The sequence below is a fragment of the Equus caballus genome, chromosome 21, assembly GCF_041296265.1.
Source record: "Equus caballus isolate H_3958 breed thoroughbred chromosome 21, TB-T2T, whole genome shotgun sequence".
Lineage (NCBI taxonomy): Eukaryota > Metazoa > Chordata > Mammalia > Perissodactyla > Equidae > Equus > Equus caballus.
Genome location: NC_091704.1, coordinates 31,127,296 through 31,146,086, shown reverse-complemented (window position 1 = coordinate 31,146,086; position 18,791 = coordinate 31,127,296). Strand labels below are relative to the sequence as shown.

General features: G+C 42.1%; 1 protein-coding gene across 1 annotated transcript in view; it reads right to left on the bottom strand.

The window, feature by feature from the left end:
• The window catches only part of ANKRD55 (ankyrin repeat domain 55), a 96,560-nt gene that overhangs the window by 16,742 nt on the left and 61,027 nt on the right, over positions 1-18,791 (bottom strand). Inside the window, exon 8 of the mRNA XM_070246824.1 lies at positions 3,556-3,740. Coding sequence (XP_070102925.1) covers positions 3,556-3,740 — 185 coding nt within the window. The remainder of the gene's footprint in view (positions 1-3,555; positions 3,741-18,791) is intronic.

Sequence of the window (18,791 nt, the reverse complement as noted above, 5' to 3'; positions counted from 1 at the left end):
GATCTTAGAGATGGGAAAGTACTGGACTACAAAGGGACAACCTGAGTTGACACCGGAGTTGATAGAATTGTTCTGAATCTTGTTTGTGGTGGTTACATAAATCTACGCACGTGTTAAAACTCATATAATTGTACACCCCCAAAAAGTAAGTTTTACTGAATGAAATAAAAAGAAAACCAGTGTTTTCTTCTAGATTTATTTGCATCAGAAAAAACCCCTGCATGCACATGTGTCTGTATGTGTATTTTGAAGTGTGTGGTGAGCTGTGGAGCCAAGGGGACTGTTTTTCCGATTACATAGCCAACTTTCTCGACACCATTTATTAACGTGGCAGGGCCATATTTTGAAATCCTGACCTATATGCATATTTTTCTGTCCTTCCTCTTTCCCCGTTTAATGAGGCAGCTGACATCGTGCTCAACCTCAGGGCAGTGATGTAGCAGAGCAGGTAAGAGAAATAGTGTTTTTCTGTCTCCGAAGAAAGCCAAGCCCAGAACCGAGAGCAGATTTGGAGCAAAGTAGTCCGCCAACAGTAGAAAGGGGCCCCTCTCAGCTGTCAAGGCAGACAAGATAAGTGGTGATAAAGGAGCAGAGAAGACCACTCGACGCAAGAGCCAAGGGGCCCAGAACTTTGCTTCCTTGGCAGAGCTGCTGGGAAGTGGGAGGCGGGGATGTCTGCATGATGTGTTTAGGCAATGGGACCAGAGGAAGTTAAGGAGGGGCGCAGGGCAAGATGACATACCTATAAATGGGGTTTCCCTTGAAGGGAATGGCTCTTCCATAGGATCAACACTGGCGTAGGAAAAGAGGACATGGAGGGCCTCTTCTTGGCCTCTTGCTGAGGCCTGAACCCTAGGAAGAAGGGCATTCCTGAGAGAGCCAAGTGGTCTCTCAGACATGGAGGCCACCTGTGGAATGGACAGAGAAGGGCTCAGTTGGGGCTATCTGTGAAGGAGCTTGGGCCTTAGTATTTGGAGTGGAGCCATGTGCACGATATGGCCAGAGTCCCCATGCCTAGATTGTGTCCTCTGTCAATCCAACCTTCTCCTCCTCATGTTATGCCATACGCAGCAATTTGAGAACACTTAATAGGACCATATATTTTTTTCAATCTAGTGATCAATCATATTGCTTCTTTGAATATGTGGCAGATATGATTTATTCCATCCCACATGAGAGAGGCCTTGCCAGACAATATTTATTATGAAACAAGATGAAGCACCAGCCAGATTATGGCCTCCTGTTGAGAAAATAAATTGCCAATAAATTAAGTAGATGGAGGGTTGGACATCAATCTAGTCAGGGTTACTAACACGTGACAATTCATTTTGGAGCATGGTGAAATACTTCTTTACAACGATTGCTAAGACTGTTTTAGTTCTTCTGACCATCAACATGGAAAAACAGGTCCAGAAGAACAGGGAGAAAACTTAAATTATCTTGCCAAGGAGCAAGGAGAGCATATAGATAACTTTTAATAACACACATGGAGCCTTTGTGGGCAATCTGTAGAATCCAGTTTCCAGTTACTGAAGCTGTAGTTCTTTTCTTATCTTTAAGCTCAGGATTTTCCTGCAAACACAGCAGACTGGTCTCAGCTATCACAGTGAGGGCTGGAGGGTCACGACCCATGAGCCGGAAGAATTCATCAGAGATGAGCAATGGTCTGAGGAGGTGATCTCTGGATGTCAGGAGATGATGGGTACCAGAATGCAGTGTTGGTTGAGGTATCAGTAGCCGAGGAATGATTTATGAACATGTAAATATTCCCTAGAGAATTCTCAGAAATATTTCGGGAGGAGAACTTGATAAAAGACTGTCCTTCCTGAAGACAAATGAGTTGGGTATTAAAAGAAAGTGTGTCCTCCTAACTGATGAAATTTGAGACATTTAAGCTGTGTAAGCTACTTCTGGGTTATATGTTCCATGCCATCAATCTTAGGCTTGTACCACCATGTTTTAAATACCACAGATTTACGAAGTGTTGTAATATCTAGGAGGATGATGAGTGCCCCCATATTTTCCCTCTCTCTCTCTCTCTTTTTTTTTTTTTTTAGCATTGCCTTATTTTTCTTCCCTTTCTCTCCACTCGGAAAAAGAAGAAGAAAAGGTAAGTCACAATTATTGTAAATGCTTAAAGCACTAAAATCTATGAAAATTTTGAAAAATTCTACTATAAACACAAGCTTATAGTCTCAACATGAAGGTACAGTTGCATAATGCAGAAAATATGAAACAAAATAGAGGGCGGGATTTGCTCCATGCCTGAAACATACGGGTTGAGCTTTGGAGCAGGAACTAGACTTTCTGTGAGACTTTGCTTCCCTGTGAACCCTCATAAGATCCTATCTTTTGCACTTTTTTTCTCCCCTTGGGTCTTTCTCCCCTGAGGCCTGGGGAACTGGATTTTCTTTGCTAAGTGTGTGATAATACAAAATGAGAAATATTCTATTCAGAGCTGGTTCTAGAAGTATTCTGAAGCAGGCAAACTTTTCTCCAGGCTTCCTTTCTTAAATGTGTTCCTTTCTTCTCTTTTTGGATCATTTACCTTTTCTCCTCATGTAACCGAAGTCCTTCTACTGTCTTACCTGGTCGGGTAACAACATCTGTTCTTTGGAAAAGGTCTGCTTTCAATGACACACTTCCATTTTAATGAAAGTTATCATTAACTGTCTCCAGCTTCTGAAACTTGTGTGGAACCCAAGAATTTTTTCCCATGTGTTACAATGACTTCAGGCATCAGGGAGTAGGAGATGCTTCTTGGGGTATCTAAAATCGTGAGAAGTGGATGGCTAATTTTGTACTTCAATAGAAGAGGGTGAAAAGACCATACATGGTGTACAAGGCTTATACCTATTCTCATTAGTCTTTGTTGTTATATTAGGCCTACATTTCCATTGAGTCAATGCCTAACCCAAGCAAAGGTTAGATAAGCATTGGAATTAAAAAGCTCTCAAAGTTTATTATGGATGAAGGGCATGATATGTGAAAAGCTTGATGTTTGGAAGAAAAGGGTACAAATCTTCCTTTAGTTGCCAACTCCCTCTGAGGTAAGTCTCTTCACCTTTCTGGACCCAGCTTCCTTTTCTATGCCAATACATCTTTAATGATTGAAAAAAACCAAACAAATCGATAAGGTCACATCTAGTTCTGAATACAAAGCCTCTGTTATGCTTTTGTCTGGATAACAAGAACTTGTTGACTTTGTGACATAATCCAGGAATGAAGAAAAAAATAAGACTTACTGTTAAGAACATAAGTGCATATAGCAGGAAGCTGATACACAGAAAGCCTTCTGAGAACCCTGGGGATGTTTAGCAAAAAGTGGAAAATCTGACAGTACTGCACAGTCACAGCGTGTCTCTCTACAACAATGATTTTTCCTGCCCTGACTAAAATAGAGCAGTTTTTATTGTCACAGCACACGTGTAAATATTACTGGCAGTAAGGATATAGTCATATAGGATAACTCCTTAAACATGTTCTTTATTTTGAGATTAACATTTGGAGGAGATATGTGGGAGTTCCCCCCACTTTCTGAGTTGCCATGGATACCTGTCGTCCACATCCAGAGCCTGCAGGTTACACTCAGGGACTCTTGCCAGTTCGTTAATAATGTCACAGAAACCTGCTGCCGCGGCGATGTGCACACATGTCTTCCCACTCTCATCATCGTAGTTGATTATGGCTGGACCCTGGTGATGGCTCAGAATGATGGAACACAGAATTCTATTTCCACTCTGGAAAACAGGGTCAAAGAAAGCTCATTATGTATAACCCAGTGCTCTTCCCTGTCTATGCATGCTAAGATAAAAATACAAAGTAGAACGATGCAAAAAAAAAAAAAAAAAAAAGAAAGAAAGAAAAGAAAATACATTCTCTAGAAATACTCCAACAAATTTCCACTTGTCTCAAGTGCCTGCAGGGATTTCTGTCTTCCATAAGAGCTAAATTGTCTTCTATAATTAGCGAACTAAGGAGGACTTCTATGAAATACAGGTAGAATTGACTGACATCAGAGCCAGCAGGACGCATGAGCCACCTAGACAACAACTTGCTCATTAAGTCTGTTTGTTCTGTTTCCTCTCTTGCTGAGAAACTGGCAGAGTTCATTTTAACGTTAACAAAATGACTATGATGAGTACTGACCGGTGGTGTGGCAACTAAAATGATCCAATAATGCTCATATTGCTATAAATTGCTTTCAATTTAATCACAGAAAATTCTTTGTGAAAGGAAATGGGTCATAATGAAGTAGCTGATCAATAAAGAGATAAAAAAGTATGAGAAGGAAAGAACTTCAGGCAATCATCTAAGTTGGGTCCATCTGTACAGGTCTACAATAAGCCTTTTTTTTTTTTTTGAGGAAGACTGGCCCTGAGCTAACATCCGTGCCCATCTTCCTCTACTTTGTATGTGGGACGCCTACCACAGCATGGCTTGATAAGTGGTGCCATGTCTGCACCCGGCATCCCAATCAGCGAACCCGGGCCGCAGAAGCGGAGTGCACAAACTTAACTGCTATGTCACCAGGCTGGCCCCTATAATAAGCTTTTTATCTTATCTTTGAAGGGAGGCTATTTTACACTCTTTTTGGTAACCTGTCCCAGCCTTAAAAGCCACCAGCTCCTCCCTGAGAGTGTCCTACATCTCTTCAGCGTGTATGAATAAGTAAATACGAAGCATATTATTGGTGTTGAATACCTTTCATTGGACTGAAAAATCAAGAAATGCTGCATAAATATTTGGACTTAAGATGACAATCAGTCTTCAATGGCCCATAAAAAAAATTCTGCCTTTATATTATACAATGGAAAGCCTTATCTTTCAGATTTCTCCTGCTATCTGTGGAAAGATTAGAAAACAATCCAAATAATTCATTAGCATTTTAATTTTCTCAACTTGTCCATAGAGAGACCTTATAACTCCACGAACACGGTCTTATGGGCAGAAAGGAGGTCCCTAGGAGGCTTGACGAGCAGAGTAAGGAAATAAGAGAGACCCTGTCATTCCGGGAACCAGCAGCTGGGCCATGTGCCAGGCTCAGGGACCCTGGGAAAGAGGAGAGAGCTGGATTTTTAAAAAGCTGCAATTCTGATATACTCCAAATGCTGTTCAAAAGTCACTTCATAATAAATTTTCCCATATCAAACTTCCTGTTGGTATGCTTCCCACTGTGTTGTCTCTAGTTGTTTGAGCCCAGGGCTGTCCTAGAACCTCTGAGTCAGTTTTCACAGTTCTGTGGAACAGCACCTGCTAGCTTTCCCTTTCCCTCTTCCTTTCCCTCCCTGCTGTCTGTTTGCACGTACGGCTCTCCGGATATCTCATTACTCAGCCTGCCACTGGATTCACAATGAACGCTTGCACAGTGAGCCCTCGAGTGTGCTCCTACTGTATCAGGGGACAGCAGCTGACGCCAGTCCTGAAACCTCTTGTGGGACCAAGGGCCAGGGGCATTTGAAGTTCTCAACTTTGAGCCCCGGAAGAATGTTGAGTGGGTGTTAAATGCTAAAACCAGGGCCAGCTACCTAATTTGTGGGGTCCAGGGCAAAATGAAAATGTGGAGCCCCCTGTTCATATGACAGGGAAAGAATTTATTCCTTTTTTCTGTGGTATCTCTCTCGACATGTCATGGTGATTTTTATTTGTTATTTAGTGTTGTGCTCCCTTAGGCTGGGGATTCTCACCTTGAACACAAACTCTCACAGGTTCCCAGGGCCCCTTCTTGCAATTTAGTACATGCTCGATCCTGACCCTTTCCCAGTCTGGGCCCAGGCCTCTGCCAGGGTGCAGAGAGTCTGTCCCAGGGAGGCAGGGAGGTGGGACTGTGTGAGCTGAGGCTCCAGTGTCCTAACAGACGTCATTTACAAAACACAAACTCAAAGATACAATTATTGAGAATTTCTGGATGGCAGCCATGGAGCATTATACCCCAAGAACAGGGCTCTCTTCTGAGCATGGGACCCTCTGTACCACTACTGGTTGCTTGCTCATAAAGCAGGCCTGCTACAACCTTTTTCCTTCTTTTCTTCTTACCTTCCCTCTTACCTCCCCTTCCTCTCTCTATCCTTCTCTTGTCTAACAATGACTTTTAAATAATCTGGATCAATTGGTTAAGTTCTATGGCATGCCTGTCAGTAGAAGTTGGCCACACTAAACACATCTAAGCTTTCATGCCTGCTTTATCAACTTTTCCAAGATTCTTTCACCTGGTGTTACTTACACATATTTTGAAGGGGGCTAAAACACATTTGAAGCAATCAACAGACTCCCTCCCTTTTAAAAAGCACTAGCCATTTGAGAAGAAAAGCAGAAGCAAAAAGAGTGTCAGCTCAATGAATTTATTTACAGTTTCCTGGAAGAGTAAAGAAATTCAGGTTGCCAAGGTTATTCAAAGGGCAAAATGCCCTGTCTTGGTTCTCCCTCTGTGGGAAGAAGGAGCATCAAGCACAAATGGAAAAAGCAAAACCCCTCTCCTCACTCTCTCTCTTCCTCTCCTCACTTGAGCCTCAGGGGGACCATTTTGGAAGTGGCAAACCGAGATAGGAGCTGCTGCCCAGGACCCCTGAGCCTGCCTCTTCTGGATCCCGACCAGCCAGTCCAACGGAGCAGTTACCTTGGGAGCTGGAGAATGACACAGCTTCTCTGGATAAATGAAGACACTCCCACCCCTTACACTTTCCCTCCAAAATGCCCTTTGTCCTGAATTTTCCAGACAATTCCTTTGCCTCTATACCTGGCCCTCAATTGTAACATTATCATTGTATCTTATTTTCCTTTCTAAGAAGATTCTCCCAGGAATAATGGTGATAGCTACATCTGCTGAGTGAATGTTCTGTGGCTAGCATCATTCTAAGCATTTCGATGTACTAACTCATTAAATTCTGAGAACAGTCCCAGGAAGTGGGTGTGCTTATCATCCCCATATTGTAGAGGAAAAGAGGGAGGCACAGAGGGATTAAGTAGCTTGCCCAAGATCATAGCCAAGAAGTGGCAGAGTCAGGACTGACCGTCTGCAGAGTCTTTGCATTTCACCACTACACCAATCTGTCTCTGATAAAAGGAATGGTCTATTTGTTGATCCTGCATGTTCATACTGGGGAATGAATGTGAAAACTGCCGTTTAGACCAGCAACATCAGTAGCAATGGTGTGTGTCTTGCCAACTGAGACCTTTAGAGTTAAAACATTAGGTGCTTTAAAAGCCTCTCCTGGGGGGTTGCCATGGTCTACTCCCACAAGAATTTGAGAGAGCTCTAGAGCGCACTAGTTTGCAAGCTGAGGCCCCAGCTCAGTGGTCTCTTGGTAACAGCATTCCCTTCTTGGCAAGCTGGGCTGAGTGTCAGCCAAAGGCAGGATCCAGGCCTGGGAGGCCAGGGAGGGTCACAGAGACCAAGAAGCACCAGAGAGAAGAAATGAGATGCTGCCCAGAAGGGCCCTTAGGAAGAATGGAGAGTGGTTTTCGTTTGGTGGGAATATCATTAATATGGGAAGTAAGAACATTACAAATCCTATTCTTACAGAGTGACGTCAGCAACATGGTGGAGTGAGCAGTTTTCTCTATCTCTCCCCCTTTGAACTACAACTAATTGGACATTCACCGGTCAACTAAGGATATCCACACAGCATCTCAGGATGCCAGAGAGACCCGCGCTGCTATACACTGGAAGGTGGACGGACTTCTCCCTGGGAGGAGGTGGAGATAAGCGAAAACTCTCTGACCCCTGGACAGCCTAGTATCTGCAAGTGACTTTCTACTGGTTGACACACTAATAGCATCATCACAGCACCAAGGGCGGGCATCTGCGCACATCAGTGGCGTGATGGTAGAAACAGGTGACTACAGCCCTACCTAAGTCCCCCGCGATTGCTCCGTACCCCAGTGGGAAAATCCATGGTCCCACGGCAGCTGCAGGGAAAGCCTCTACTCAGCATTAGCAGAGAGGCCCCAACCAGCATTCAGAATGCTGGGAGGCCCTGGGGCAAAAGGAGCCCAGCGTGAGCAGCAACCCACCAGCCAGCCGCCTCTAACACTCAAAGTCCTGCTGTAGCCCTGAGGGGGCAAGGGAGACCCAGAGAGACTGTGTGAGTGGGCAGCGGCAGGTTGGAGTCCCAGTGAATGTGCTCCATGGTCCAGGGGGAATATCCATGGCCCCACAGCAACCGCAGGGAAAGCCCCTACTCGGCATTAGCAGAGAGACCCCACCTGGCAATCACAAAGCTGGAAGGCCCTGGGGCAGAAGCAGCACAGCTGGGTGAGCTAGCCACAGACTGCAGTAGATACCCATAGCTCTGCTGTGGCCCATAGTGGACAAATGAGGTCTTGAGGGCCCTGACGGTGGCAGAGCTGCAAGTCTAGGTGAACCTGCTCTTGGCCACTGTGAAAGCCCATAACACCACTGCAGACCCTAAGGAGGGAGCATGTCTAGCTGGTTTGTGACAGCAGGCACCAGCAACCTGAAGGCCCCCTTGCGACTGTCCCCACAGCTGACGAGAGACCCCACAGGACCACTGTGATCACGAGGAGGGGCCCAGGTCTGGTCAGCAACAGCTGACAGGGATCCTGGTCAGTGCAGACTACACAGCTGCTGCTCTGCTGCTCCCCTCGCCTGCCCCAGTAGAAGCAAGGGGAAGCAGTAACTAAACTCTATCTATATGTGGAGGCACAAGTCCACACCATCAAGCACTGTGAAAAAATATATTAAATCTCCAGAACAGAAGGAAAATGACACGTACCCATAAAAAAAATCCCAAAGACACTGAAATCTATAACCTAAATGACAATGAATTCAAAATAGCCATCATTAAAGAACTCAATGAGATGAAAGAGAATACAGATAGACAACTCAATGAGTTCAGGAGCTGTGTCACAAAAGAGCTTGATACTATAAAGAAGAACCAATCAGAAATGTTGGAGATGAAGAACACAATGGAAGAGATTAAGAAAAATCTGGACTCTTGGAACAGTAGGGTTGATAATATGGAAGACAGAATTAGCAATTTGTAAGATAGGAATATAGAAATGCTGCAGATAGAGGAGGAGAGAGAACTAAGACTAAAAAGAAATGAAGAAACTCTCTGAGAAATATCTGACTCAATTAGGAGATGCAACATAAGGATTATAGGTATCCAAGAGGGCGAAGAGAAGAAGGGGGCAGAAAGCCTGTTCAAATAAAATAATGGCTGAGAAATTCCCAAACCTGGGGAGAGAGATGGAACTCCAGGTGACAGAAGCTAATAGATCTCCAAACTTTATCAATGTAAGAAGACCAACCCCAAGGCATATAGTAGCGAAGCTTGCAAAAGTCAATGACAAAGAGAAAATACTAAGGACAGCAAGGCAGAAGAAAATAACCTATAAAAGAACCCCCATAAAGCTGTCAGCAGATTTCTCAGCAGATACCTTACAGGCTAGAAGCAAGTGGAATGATATATTCAGAACTCTGAAGGACAAAAACTTGTAGCCAAGAATACCCTATCCAGTGAAAATATCCTTCAAATATGACGGAGAAATAGAAACTTTCCCAGATAAACAAAAGTTAAAGGAGTTCATCGCCACAATACCTCCTCTACAAGAAATGCTCAGGAAGACACTCATCCCTGAAAAAACAAACAAAGGAAAGGAGTTACAAAACCCACAGCAAAGGAAATAAGTAGAAAGACAAAATCAGAAAGTTGCAGCTCTCCATCAGAACAGGTTAGCAAAGGCTAAGTATAATATTAAAGATAAAAGGAAAGGAAACACCAAGAATAAATATAATCTTGTCATTTTAACCACAAACTCACAACACAAGAAGGAAAAAAAAAATCTGACAATAACAACCTAGAAGGGGAAGAGGAAAGGGATGGAATGGCTTAATTAAAGGAAATAAGAGGTTATCAGAAAATGGACTATCTCATCTATGAGATGTTTTATGCAAACCACATGGTAGCCACTAAACAAATATCAAGAATAAAGACACAAATTACAAATAAGAAGAAAGCCAATATAGAAAACTACCTACCTGAATTGGTAGTCCAAAAATCATGGGATGAGAAACAAAGGAAATGCAAGTGATAGAATGGCAGCATTAGGCCTCCACGTTTCAATAATCACTCTAAATGTAAATGGACTGAACTCTCCAATCAAAAGACACAGAGTAGCAGGATGGATCAAAGAACGAGACCCAACAATATGCTGCCTCCAGGAAACACACCTCAGCCCCAAAGACAAACACAGACTCAGGGTGAAGGGTTGGAAGACAATACTTGAAGCTAATAACGAACATAAGAAAGCAGGTGTCACTATACTTATATCAGACAAAGTAGACTTCAAAGCAAAACAGATAAAGAGAGACAAAGAGGGGCAGTTTATAATGATAAAAGGGACACTCCACTAAGAAGACATAACACTTATAAATATACATGCACCCAACAGAGGAGCACCAAAGTATTAAAGCAACTATTAACAAAACTAAAATGAGATATCAACAACAATGCAATAATAGTAGGGGACCTCAACACCCCACTAACACCAATGGACAGATTATCCAGACAGAAAGTCAACAAGGAAATTATAGAATTAAATGAAAAACTAGACCAGATGGACTTAATAGATATATTTAGAACACTCCATCCAAAACCAGCAGGTTACACATTCTTCTCAAGTGTGCATGGAACATTCTCAAGGATAGACCATATCTTGGGAAACAAAGCAAGCCTCAACAAATTCAAGAGCGTTGAAATAATATCAAGCATCTTTTCCAACCATTATGCTATGAAACTAGAAATCAACTACAAGAATAAACCTGGGACGGGGCAAAAATGTGGAGACTAAACAACATGCTACTGAAGAAACAATGGATCACTGAAGAAATTAAAGAAGAAATCAAATATTATCTGGAGACAAATGAAAATGAAAGCATGCCACACCAACTCATTTGGGACGCAGCAAAAGTGGTCCTAAGAGGGAAATTCATTGCAATACAGGCTCACCTCAATAAACAAGAAAAATCTCAGATAAGTAATCTCAAATGACACCTAACAGAATTAGAAAAAGAAGAACAAACAAAGCCCAAAGTCAGTAGAAGGAGGGAAATAATAAAAATTAGAGCAGAAATAAATGAAACTGAAACAAAATGATAGTAGAAAAGATCAATGAAACAAAGAGTTGGTTCTTTGAAAAAATAAACAAAATTGACAAACCCTTAGCCAGTCTCACTAAGAAAAAAAGAGAGAAGACTCAAATAAATAAAATTAGAAATGAGAGAGGAGAAATCACACTGGATACTACAAAAATACAAAAGATCATAAGAGAATACTATGAAAAACTACATGCCAACAAATTGGACAACCTACAAGAAATGGATAAATTCTTAGACTCTTACAACCTCCCAAAACTGAAGCAGGAAGAAATAGAGAATCTGAATAGACCAATAACAAGTAAAGACATCGAAACAGTAATCAAAAACCTCCCCAAAAATAAAAGTCCAGGACCAGATGGTTTCTCTGGAGAATTCTACCAAACATTCAAAGATTAATACCTATGCTTCTCAAATTATTCCAGAAAATTGAGGAAGATGGAGCACTCCCTAACACATTCTATGAAGCCAACATCACCCTGATCCCAAAACCAGACAAGGACAACACAAAGAAGGAAAACTACAGGCCATTATCACTGATGAACATAGATGCAAAAATCTTCAACAAAATTTTAGCAAACTGAATGCAGCAATACGTTAAAAAGATTATACACCATGATCAAGTGGGATTTATACCAGGGATACAGGGATGGTTCAACATCCACAAGTCAATCAATGTGATATACTACATTAACAAAATGAGAAACAAAAACCACATGATCATCTCAATAGTTGCAGAGAAAGCATTCGACAAGATCCAACACCCGTTTATGACAAAAACTCTCAATAAAATGGGTATAGAAGGAAAGACCTCAACATAATAAAGGCCATATATGACAAACCCACAGCCAACATCATACTCAATGGGCAAAAACTGAAAGCCATCCCTCTGAGAACAGGAACAAGACAAGGGTGCCCACTCTCACCACTCTTATTCAACATAGTACTGGAGGTTTTGGCCAGAGCAATTCAGCAGGAAAAAGAAATAAAAGGAATCCAAATAAGCAATGAAGCTCTTGCTGTTTGCAGACAACATGATCTTATATATAGAAAACCCCAAAGAATCCATTGGAAAACTATTAGAAATAATCAACAACTACAGCAAAGTTGCAGGGTATAAAATCAACATACATAAATCAGTAGCATTTCTATACTCTAACAATGAACTAACAGAAAAAGAACTCAAGAACTCAATCCCATTCACAATTGCAACAAAAAGAATGAAATAACTTGGGGTAAATTTAACCAAGGTAAGTGAAAAACCTATACAACGAAAGCTACAAGACTTTCCTGAAGGAAATTGATGACGACATAAAGAGACGGAAAGACATTCCATGCACATGGATTGGAAGAATAAACATAGTTAAAATGTCCATACTACCTAAAGTAATCTACAGATTCAACGCCATCCCAATCAGAATCCCAATGACATTCTTTACAGAAATAGAACAAAGAACCCAAAAATTCACATGGGGCAACAAAAGACCCCGAATTGCTAAAGCAATCCTGAGAAAAAACAACAAAGCTGCAGGCATCACAATCCCTGACTTCAAAGCATACTACAAAGCTACAGTAATCAAAACAGCATGGTACTGGTACAAAAACAGGTGCACAGATCAATGGAACAGGATAGAAAGCCCAGAAATAAAACCACACATCTATGGACAGCTAATCTTCGACAAAGGAGCTCAGGGCCTACAATGGAGAAAAGAAAGTCTCTTCAACAAATGGTGCTGGGAAAACTGGAAAGCCACATGTAAAAGAATGAAAATTGACCATTCTTTCTCACTATTCACCAAAATAAACTCAAAATGGATCAAAGACCTAAAGATTAGACCTGAAACCATAAAGCTTCTAGAAGAAAATATAGGCAGTACACACTTTGACGTCAGTATCAAAAGGATCTTTTTGGACACAATGTCTTCTCAGAGAAGGGAAACAATAGAAAGAATAAACAAATGGGACTTCATCAGACTAAAGAGCTTCTTCAAGGCAAGGGAAAACAGGATTGAAACAAAAAAACAACCCACTAACTGGGAAAAAATATTTACAAGTTATATATCTGACAAAGGGTTAATCTCCACAATATATAGAGAACTCACACAACTCAACAACAAAAAAATCAAACAACCCGATCAAAAAATGGGCAGCGGACATGAATAGACATTTCTCCAAAGAAGATATACAGATGGCCAATAGACACATGAAAAGATGCTCATCATCACTAATCATCAGGGAAATGCAAATAAAAACTACACTAAGATATCACCTTGCACCTGTTAGAATGGCAAAAATAAACAAAACAAAAAGTGACAAATGTTGGCGAGGTTGTGGAGAAAAAGGAACCCTCATACACTGTTGGTGGGAATGCAAACTGGTGCAGCCACTATGGAAAACAGTATGGAGATTTCTCAAAAAATTAAAAATAGGAATACCATATGACTCAGGCATCCCACTACTGGGTATTTATCCAAAGAGCTTGAAATCAGCAATTCCAAAAGTCCCATGCACCCCTATGTTCATTGCAGCATTATTTACAATAGCCAAGACGTGGAAGCAACCTAAGTACCCATCAACTGATGATTGGATAAAGAAGATATTGTATATATATAGAATAGAATACTACTCAGCCATAAAAAAGGATAAAATTGTCCCATTCACAACAACATGGATGGACCTTGAGGGTATTATGTTAAGCAAAATAAGCCAGAGAGAGAAAGACGAACTCTGTATGACTCCACTCATAGGGGGAAGTTAAACATGTAGACAAAGAGAACTGATTGGTGGTTACCAGGGGAAGGGGGGGTGGGGCGGTGGGCACAAAGGGTAAAGTGGTGTACCCACAACATGACTGACAATAACGTACAACTGAAATTTCACAAGGTTGTAAACTATCGTAATCTTAATAAAAATTAAAAAACAAAACAAAACAAAAAAACAACAAATCCTATTCTCTACTGGAGCTCTCGAATTCTGCATTGAGTGGCCAGATGAGGAGTGTGGATTTATCTGTTTCTGTTGTACTTGTTTTGTTCTTGTCACGGGTAATCCCCAAAGTTGCCTTCATGTACTCTGAAAACTTCTGGGAAATACTGAGTCATAGTCATTTTCTCTTTATACCTTGTGAGGAAGAGGAGTTCCTAAGAAGCCTTGCTGAGAAGAAAGTGGGATTAAGTACAGTAATTTTGGTATGGGCAGAGTGACAAAAAATGAGATTCCAATATCTTGATTGTGGATCCTCTTTATTCTAGGTGACCTTCCACGGAGTCTCAATGGGAGCTTTTGGACTAGTTGGTTATTTGTTAACATATGTCTGGAGTATTAGTTCTAGGTGGCTTCTTTTTGGAGGGAACTCCAATCTCCTTCCTTCTCTTGGAAGTAGGGGTCTGTTTGCATCACTTGCCCTTTGAAGGTGACTATATAAAGCAGAGGCTAGGGTTTTAGGTCACATGGCCCTCTTAAAGGGCTGGGTGGTTTTGCAACGTGAGAAGAAGAGTGACCCATCTGTTCAGCTGGAGCCAGATGCATTATGCTGGGATAGAGCTGGAGGGGAAGATCTTCTAGTCTACACAGCACGAACACTTGAGGATTGAGAGTTTGGGGCAAGCCAGGAGAGAGAGGTGCCCAATATCCTGGTTTAGAGTCTGGACCATCTTCCTGATTAGTCCCTTTGGACCAGGCTTTCTGCTTAGCCTGACTCCAGAGGCTGCTGTACCCCAAAGCCTGGGCTGACTCCCCTGGAGAGCAAGTGGAAGATAGAAATGGTTGTCGGGGGGCGCAGTGAGGCATGGTGACCCTTAGCTGCTGAACCAGTTCATTTCACGGGTCTTCTAATGTTTATATGAAAAAACAAAACCTTCTTTTCTTGCTGTGTTAGTGTGTAGAAAAGGTGTAGCTTCTGCTTCTAGCTGTCTGGCAAGATGAAGGTCTCCAGGATAACTCTGCCTTGTCCTTACCAAACCTATGACTGGAAATCTTTCTGCTGCAATGGAGCCTAGCAAAGAGTAACTCTTAGTAAATATTGCTGAACAGTGAATAAATAAATAAATGAGTAAAGCAAGCGTTATGAACTATACGCAAAGCCAAACAGAATAGAATTTCACCCATCCCCTTTAGCTTCTCTTTCTTTTTCTCATTATCTCCCTCCTTTCCCTGTCTTTTCACTTCTTTCTTTACTTGTATTTACTCCTTGGTGAGGCGCTGTTTTTCTCTTTCTATTCAACCCCCTTCCTCTCTATAACCAAGCACTGGGAGCTGGGACATGAAGGCCACTTTGACTTAGGTGACCCTTCAAGACTCCAGTTTTCTAAACAGGTCAGTCTTTGCTCCCAGGGTAATGGGGGTTGATGTTGCAAACTTGGCTTTATCTTTGTTTACTTTGGGCTTATGTGGCTTTGTAGCCTTCCTCTTATCAAGCACTGGGAGTCATGTGGCCTGGGTGCCTGCGTGGGCACTGGGTATACTTGGGCAAATGACAACCTCCCTGTGCACTAATTTTCCATCTGTGAACTAAGGGGTTGGACTAAATGACTTACACGGTCCCTTCCAGTTCTAAGCTTCTTTTACCTTGTGAACTGGATCCACTGGTATATGACATTTATAATTATCCTTTGGCATTCTGAATATATTTAGGGCTAAAGTATATTTATATAGTATTTTGACAAAATTCAAATAGTTGACCACAGATCTTGGCCACCACAGGAAGGAAGAGGATTCCATGCTGGACCAAACCAGTCTCAAGTCCTAGGGGCTTGAAGGTTATATTCTAGAGCTCCAAGGGTTTATGTGTGTGTGTGTGTGTGTTTAATTTCCTTAGTCACATAACCACAGACTGAATGAACAAACATGAATTAGTTGTTTTAAATTAGTTATTAGTTGTTTTAAATTAGTTCAGTTCTTTTCTTTCTTCTCTCCCTTGAAAAATGCACTGATAGAAAAATACTGCTGAGGAAGCTTCCAAATAAAGACATTTTCTAGGAAGAGGAGGAAGGGGGTAGTGGTGAGATTTGAGGGGCAGTAGATACTTGCCCCTCTCACTAACCCGCCATCATATCTATCCTAGAATTCCTTTCATTAGAAAAATATCCTTGGTATTAAGGAATTGCATTCCTAGAAGTCTCAGTTAAGCTGAAAATGGTATGCCACAGAAAGAACTCCATAAACCATAATTCCATTGGCTTGACATGGATGAGTTTATTAGACTGAATTCAGTGAACACCTCTTTGAGGACCTAAGATTCACAAAGATCTGTCTGGGTCTTGAGAGACATGTAGATGGATAAGGCACATTGCCCTTAAGCATGTAGTCTAGAAGGGAAGACATGGGCATCACACTGACTGTAACACCAGTCCTAGAAACAAGAAAGTGCTAGACGGACACCATGGAGGGAACAATTCTGAAAGAAGGCTCAACAAAGAGGGTGACATTTAGTTGGGCCTAGAGGAACAAGAAAGTATAAGTAGAAATTCTGCAGTTAGAAGGGATGAGGAGGCGATTGAAGAAGAAAGAAGTATTTCACCAAAAAGGAAGAGTGTGACCAAGGGGGGGACAGAATGAATCTCTATGGTGTATTGGGGGGATTATTAATATTCCAGTGTGATTGCAGTAGATCCTATATATGCTGAAGAGGAAAGGTCAGGGAGTCGGGGGGGAGGAAGGATGGGGAGTGGTTGTTCAAGCAGTAAGTGTTAGCCCAAGGAGTTTCTTCTTTACCACAAATGGAACTCATTGAAGGTTTATGACCCAAGAACTTACAGTGACCATAATTGCTTTGGTGTAATAACAACTACGTTCATACATTTCTTTGTGATTTGTAGAAGGAGGATTGGTGGCAATGTGAGAATAGATTGGAGAAGAAAAAGGCTGAAAGTAGAAAAGCAGATATGGAACTGTTCAGGTGAGTGATGGTGGGAGGTGAATCTAAGGAAGAGATGGTAGGTGTGCTAAATTGTCTCCATTTGTTCTTCCAGGTTTATTCTCCATCTTTTTCCATCCAGCTCTCCACCCTTTAGGATGGATCAATTGCTTCAAATGGGCTCGCTTGCCCTTTGGCTTCATTGGGTTTGGCCAATGAGTGGCACTGACAGGAGACAATGTGGTAAGAAAGAGAGGTCAGAGTATTTATCCTTCAGTTCTCTACCTGCTGGGCCACAGTTTGTTTTTTCCATTAAAGGCTACAGTTTCTGTCCTGGGCCCTTTCCTTGAGATATTGTATTTGCTATGTCTCAATAACCACTCCCTCCCATGACATTTTAGTTCCAGATGCTCAAATGACAACTTGCTGTTGTGTGTAAACAGCCTCTTTATGAATCTCTCCTCACTTACTACCATCTGAGTGAGCTGTTTCCTTCTGGGACCCTGACCTGCCCAGTGAGGACAGAAAGGAGGCAACAGAGAAGTGAGACCTGAGGAGGAAGGAGTGTTCATGGACCACATGGAGGTCTTTGGCTTTGGCTACTGGGAGGATGGGAGTTTGATGGGAAGGAGAGACCAAGGATTCAGTTTCAGTTTGAAGTGTCTGTGCAATATGGGAATAAGCCTAGTAGAGCTGGAAATGTGAGTCTAGTGTTCAAGAGAGAGATCAGAGCTGGAGTTATTGAACTGAGAATCTTCAGAGTAGAATGATAGTTGAAGCCCTAGGCATGGACAGGCTTTCTGAGGAAGAGAGAGAGTGAGGAAAAGATTGCTGACTAAACTCCTGGCAGAGTTGACGACTGAAAGGGAGATGAGGCCCAGAGAGATAGAGCAAGAACATGCCTCTAAGTGACTGAGATGCCATCGAGGGAGATTGTATGGGGGCAGGGCTCTACTCAGTGTTAGCCCACATAGAGACACACACTGGGGTCTCTTGAGCAGATGGGGGAGGGTAATGAGGGCAATGGCCCACTGGAGGCCACCACCAGCTAACAGGCGACCTGAGAAATGGGAGCAAAATTTGAACTTAGTTTACTTCATGTGCCCAGTGTTTCAAATCTTTCCTGCTTTGGTTATGTGGGTCAAATATGGAGGCTTTATGATTTCAAATTCCCATAGCATCTTTTTTTTTTAAGATTGGCACCTGAGCTAACAACTGTTGACAATCTTCTTTTTTTTTTTTTTGCTTTTTCTCTTCAAATCCCCCCAGTACATAGTTGTATATTTTTTAGTTGTGGGTCCTTCTAGTTGTGGCTTGTGGGACGCTGCCTCAACATGGCCTGATGAGCCATGTCTGCACCCAGGATCCGAACCCGCGAAACTCTGGGCGGTGGAAGTGGAGCACGTGAACTTAACCACTTGGCCACAGATGGGGCTGGCCCCCTCGAAGTGCTATAGCTTTAAATGTGGTCTCATATGGTCCAAGAAAAAAGCAGGAAGTTCAGTGAAAGAAATAAATGGCAACGGGAAATATACTCATTCATGTGGAAAAACTCTAAAAGGAGCACAATGCTGGTCCTGTATTATAAATGAGAGAGAAGTCTAAAGGAAGCAAGTGTAATCATGGTTTCAGCTGACATTTGGAATTACCCGTAGTCTTCTTTGTAATGTAAAGGGCAGAACACACCACTTCTGAATTTTACTGCTAACCACAGGCAGGGAGAGTGTGCACAGTTCCCTAGAGTTGTGGTTCTTGACCTTTTGAGGATAGTCACCGATCTTCATTGAAGAATTGAGGAAAGTTGTGGACTCCTTCCTT